The sequence below is a fragment of the Fusarium tjaetaba genome, assembly GCF_013396195.1.
Source record: "Fusarium tjaetaba strain NRRL 66243 chromosome Unknown NRRL66243_c0000160, whole genome shotgun sequence".
NCBI classification, from domain to species: Eukaryota; Fungi; Ascomycota; class Sordariomycetes; order Hypocreales; family Nectriaceae; genus Fusarium; species Fusarium tjaetaba.
In genome coordinates, this window is record NW_023501356.1 from 70364 (window position 1) to 76110 (window position 5747).

The 5747-nt window shown below is 51.3% G+C and overlaps 1 protein-coding gene across 1 annotated transcript; it reads left to right on the forward strand.

Annotated features, from left to right (window-relative positions):
- Positions 1-1713: 1713 nt before the first annotated feature.
- FTJAE_7880 (general repressor of transcription) lies at positions 1714-4756 on the forward strand (the record flags this gene model as incomplete). The annotated part of the gene is made up of 3 exons (XM_037354639.1): positions 1714-2027; positions 2734-2886; positions 3154-4756. The coding sequence occupies 3 exons, from the start codon at positions 1714-1716 to the stop codon at positions 4754-4756; spliced, it is 2070 nt and encodes a 689-aa protein (XP_037205064.1).
- Between the last annotated feature and the right edge of the window lie 991 nt (positions 4757-5747).

A 5747-nucleotide genomic window follows, 5' to 3' on the forward strand; every position in this document is an offset into this window, starting at 1 on the left:
CGCCAAAACAACCGAAAAACGACCCATCTTTGCCCTGCAGACGATGATGCCGCTGATGCACCGCGGTTACATCAACCAAGCTGCCCGTCAAATGACAGGCTCGTTGTGATCCGTCCTGGGGATTCTGGGGATAGGTAGTCAGATCGTAGCGGCTGTGATGAAACCTCGCGACAATTTCATGCGTCGGTCGACCTGCGCAGGACGGCGTGACATGCGCCTACAGCGGGTACGTACCTTGTTCCTGGCCGCGATTTGAATACCTTATTTGCGCCCGCGTTTTGGCTGCTTGCTTGTTCCTTTGTTTCGATCCATCAGGCTGTTGTAGACTCCGTAGGTGGTCCCGCTACCGTTTTAAACGCCGGCGTATGGAGCCCGGAAGCTGGATGAGATGTTTATGACCAGACCATCTTTGTCAAGAAGAGAATGTGAAGGCCTGAGATGGCCACCTGCTATATACTCACGAATACTTTTCATCATTTACTTGATGCTTTGCGCCTCTATTTATATACCTACAGAAATTAGACTTCTCAGTCATTGTAGTGATTGCACGGAGATGACACTACGGCCCTCTTGAAAACCCGATGCCGAAGTGGCCGTAGCGCTGAGTTTGGTTTGCGGTGCGGGCAGCGGCCGAGCATGATTTCCAAGCTTCATTTCCATGGGGGTTACAATAAAATAGCTACACCTTGAATGATACCTGTTGAATCGCGATGTTTTGTTCATCTTCGATGCTCCTCCGGCATGGGTTCGATACATAAACGCTATAATGTATGACGTGCACCTATGGGTTATTCTTGTCTTTCAGATAGAGCTCAGTTGATTTACAGCTCTGTCCACAGTGATAGAAAGGCCTGTAACGTTCGGGGGGTGGATTTCTTTCAACCTCTGCCCTGTCGGTTTACGACCCACACGCCCCCGTGGCTCTCCTCCGTTTCCCGTTCTCCGTCCCCCGTTTCTTCTGCCTCTTTTGTTGATGATGTTCCTGCCTTTGTCTTCAGGCTGTCCTGTCCGCTCGCTTTGTCGCCCTCGTGCTTTTGCCTTGCCTTGCCAGTCACCTCCGCTTCCTCCGCCCCCTTCTCCTCTTCATTTCCACTTCCTCCCATCTTGCCCCATACACGCGATATTTTTTTTGTGAAAGGTCTTGTTTCTGCTGTTCGATAGTAGTCTGAGACTGCTATTCCCATTTTCCCACTGTTGTCTGGACATTGTGTGTGAATTGCCTGGACAGCCGGACTTAGGTAGAGGCTCTCCGACCCAATTTGATCGCCCCGGGACTTGGGTCATCTCCTTCATCCGATCGCACGGCGCCGCCATTTCGGTTGTTTTCGCCTACCAACTTTCCTAACGAGTGCGTAAGCTATTCCTTCTGTTGAACTCGCTGCAGCGACAGACTTTTTGTCTTGCTTTTCTCTTCAATTTTTACCACTTTCTATGTGGAAGTCGTGGTAGTGGACTTCCGCCTTATTCAGCCGCCCGAAAACCCCCCAAATTCGCGCGTGCCTTCCGTTCGGCCTCGCTTGCCTCCTCCTTCCTCACACGGGGCCCTCCGGTCCTCTGCCGTTATTTTCACACGGAGTCCACCCCGAGAATTTCTTCCTTTCATCAACCATTTTTGCTGCCATTTCACCATCCTCAGCAGCATTCACTTACCAATACCCTTACAGTCGTCAATCGTTTCTCACTCACAATTCCAATAGTCTGCCGCCGCCGACAATGTCGTCTGGCGTTGTACGCTCTACCGCCCTCAGGGCTGGAGGTGCTTGCGTGCGCTGTCGCAAGGGCAAGACAAAATGTGTCTATGAAAATGGTAGAGCACCATGCAAGAACTGCGCAAAGGGAATGCATGACTGCTATTTGCCTTCAGAGAGCATGGCTCATCACCACGGCCAAAGCCCAGCGCGACACGCCAATCCTCATCGGCCACCTCGCGACAGTCTTCCTGCTGCAGGACCTGGCGTTGTTGCTGAAACGCGACAGCCCGTGGTAGGCTCCAGTGCTGCTCGTCATGTCCAGACAGGTTCTGATAAGTAAGCTGTCCATTTCCGTTATTGTCTATTGTTTCTGTCCTATTTCTTCTGTCGTTGCTATTCTCCGACATCCTATTTCCCCACACTCGGATCTTATCACAGCCCTCACTGTCGCGCGTCAGCATAGACAGCTCCGACAAATACGGCATCTTCCAGTTGTCTTATCAAACTACTCTTCTCAACCCCGGGTGGGTCGGCAGACGAGTCATCTTGGCCTCGCTTCCCTGTCTCGTCTCATCATAAGACTTTGGCACACTCAGGCTGCTTCGTCTTCTTGTCCGAGTGGCTAGCCGCCCACTCGACATGCCTCCATCAGCCCCTTAGCCGGCCCCCGTATCCCTGCCCTGCTCCCCATTTCTCATTACCACACCCGCGCCCGCGCTTCTTTGGTTGCTCTCCCCGATCTCGCGACCCACTTTATCGCCGTCGGCTTACGGGGAGCCTCCGAGAATTCTCATCAAAGTCTTCTGTGAAACTTCAGAGCTGTATCTTTTGAGACGAATTGAGTCGGTTTCTGTTGTCAATATTTCATTGCTATTTTTGCTTCCTGAAATCTTGAATCGAACTCTCAATGATACACGCCGGAGCTTTTCTGGATTCTTGGGTCATTGAAGCGCAGGCCCTCGAGGTTGACGCGGGCCGTGCCACCCCCTAGACCCCATTCGCAGTCTCTGTTTCCTTCAGTCTTGCTAACTGCAGCACTTAGGCTCACCCCCGAACTGATCGCCGAGTGTGAACGTGTTGTATCGAAAACATTTCCAGCCTGTGTTGCGTTTCACAAGCCCTCTTTTGTACAACAGCTGAAGAGCGCATCCTTGGATGCTGCTTTGGTCTATGGTCTTTTGACTTGTGCCGCCAGGTACGTTACTCTTGCTTTGTCGTTACCCATGTCAAATTATCCCTCACACGCTCACTCCCCGGTATGTGGATCCACCGACCGGTGACGGTCGCACCGGTTTGAGCTTCGACACGCCGTAGACCGGGTTTGAGCCGAGGCTTCCCGAATCACGGCATTCCAGATCACAGCCTGTTTTCTCTTAATCACGATGGCCGCAATGCCTCCAGTCACTGATCTAGACGTCATTTTCATGCCAAGTCCCCGCTGCTAACATGATGCTGTCTCCAGGAGTTCTCCGAGTCTGATCCGCCGATATGGAGGTCCTACTCAAGCTGCAGAGACATTTGCTGCCAAGGCTATGACCCTCATCAACCAAAACTTGGACCATCCAAATCTCGTCGACATTCAGGCTTTATGTTTGATCATTATTCACGAATGGGGCTCGCGGAATGCCGTTCGTGCCTACATCTACTTGGGGCAAGCGGCACGCATGGTTCAGATGTATCGCATCTTGAACAGCCATCATGCGTCCCCAGATGGCGATATGTTCTTACGAGATGAATCTCTTCGGCGTACTGTTTGGCTTATCTACATCTTGGATTGCCTTCTGACTAGTACACCGGGACGTTTTGCAGCACTGTCTCCCCTCGACACTGCAGATGTGCCTTTGCCTTGCTCTGACATTAACTTTGCATTCGGTAACACCGTCTTTGTCAAGACTTTGCGACAGCAGCTTGATCCTACTGCCGTTCCACCTAACCAACCACCATCTGAGATTGGAGAGTTTGGTTACATAGTCTTGGCATCGACAATCTGGCGTGACGTTGTTGGAATGCTTACCACTACTACTCTCGCGAGTTTCCGCGAGGAGGACTGTGGCGATTTAATCGCCAAGATCGAGGGTCTCCGAGCTTCTTTGCCCATGCAGTTCGTGGACAAGCCGGGTCAGATCAACCTCCATATGACGATGGGCTCTGGCTACACCTTTGCCATGCTCCACTGCCTCCTACATTGCGCAACGATCTTTGTCCATCGAAGGCGCCTGCTGCAGGAAGTCACCTCAGTTAACTTCAACCTGGAGTCATTCCGCCTCAACGCGCGATGTCACGATATCATTGATCGGCTCTTTACTTCCTGCCACGGCACGATCTCTCTACTCACCGCTGTCGAGGCAGGTTCTGAGAAGGACCACACCCCTTGCTTTCCGATCTTCATGCTGTTTTCAGCTTTCACAGCCAGTGCCACTGTTGCCTACCTTTCTCTCAAGGGCCTCACACCGCCCAACGCTGTCGAGACCGCCGCTCACATTGTCAAGGATGGCTTACGATTTATGAGTGATGGCACTGAGAACTGGCCTCTGATGGGCAGCTGGCTTCGACACCTCACCGTCATGCAAAGGGTGCTTAATAACGATGCTGCAGCTGCTAATGGTGGCTCCTTGCGCCATGGCTCGACCTCTCACGCTGTAGGTGTGAAGGACGAAATCTCATCCAACGCTGATACCAACCCGGATGCGATGGATTATGACCAGCAGACGAACCACGCAGGTAGCGTCTCAGGCCAAGGCAACCCTAGATCTGTCTCAGAGTCTGTGCGTGGCGATAGTGAGCCTCCTGTAGTTCTGGCAAGACGACCTGGCGTTACAACTATCAACGGTTCTGGGGGAGCATCCACCCCTACCACAGTTTCGCCACCGCCGTCCAATGCAATCCACGGAACAGTACCCGATATCAAACAGCAACCTAGCCCAGAAATGGCAAATGGGATTGTGCCTCCCCAGGATGGACAGACAACGAGCCAGGATATGACTGCACCAGAGCTTTGCCAAGCCTTTGAGCGACAGCTCCTTGATCTCGACGATCTTGCGGCTTTCATGGGCGGAGGTGTTTAGAAAGACACGAGGTTATGAATAATTTTCAACAGAGATAATGAGGGTCTTTAGCGATTGGGATCAGACCTTGGGCAAATGCAAGATCATAATGATGAAGTTGGGGGGAATGGTACATTAACAAGAGACTTGCCAGGGTTTTTGTAGGACTGTGTTGCGAAAGAATACCCAATATACCCTGGAAGGGCGTTGGGGGGAGTCTTTTTTTTAGTACCTAGAGGTACCCAGTCGATATATCTAAGAATCAGCGTTTTCCTTTCCTTCGAGACCAACAGTTACGACCGCTGCTTGCTGCGAAGTGCGTGCGACCAACCCTGATATGGGTAGAAACTATCTGAACACTAAGTATGTTAATTTTGGTTTGAGGCTAGGAAACGCTCAAACGGCTATTGATCTGAGCTTCCTGTTCTAGTGTTGTGTATCTGACTACGAGGATTCTAGATGAACTTTGACTTGGACCAGCCCCGAGTTCTCCCGTCATGGTCTGATAGGGTCTATCTCTATATCCCTGAATGACAAACCCAGATTACACGAGTGTTGTGAAGGATGTAAGCTAGTGGGTCGTAGACACCACCAACCACATCCACTTCACTATCTTCAACCTGCAAAGTTATTCGGAGATTAGAAATATGGCCGAGGACAACTGATGGCAATGGAGTTGTTGGTAAATGACGAATAACGTGGCAGGTATGGTAACCAGATTTAGACGAGGCTCATGACCTCCACTGGGGCCGTTGTATTTCGGGGAGTCGGGAGTGATGTAAAGGAACGTGAAGGGTTTCGTGATGATATGATGGATCGATCAGGCTTCTAGAAGGCTTCTGGAAGGAGCGGCAAGAGGTTGGAATTCGGTTACATTCAAGCTTGAAACGATAGATTGGAAAGGGGTTAGCAGACGAGCTAGAGAGATCAGCGGGCGTAAGTGATGGGCTGGATTTGAGGAGTACTGGGTACAGTAAGAGGGATTTTCTGGGGAAACAAGCTTGTGGAAACG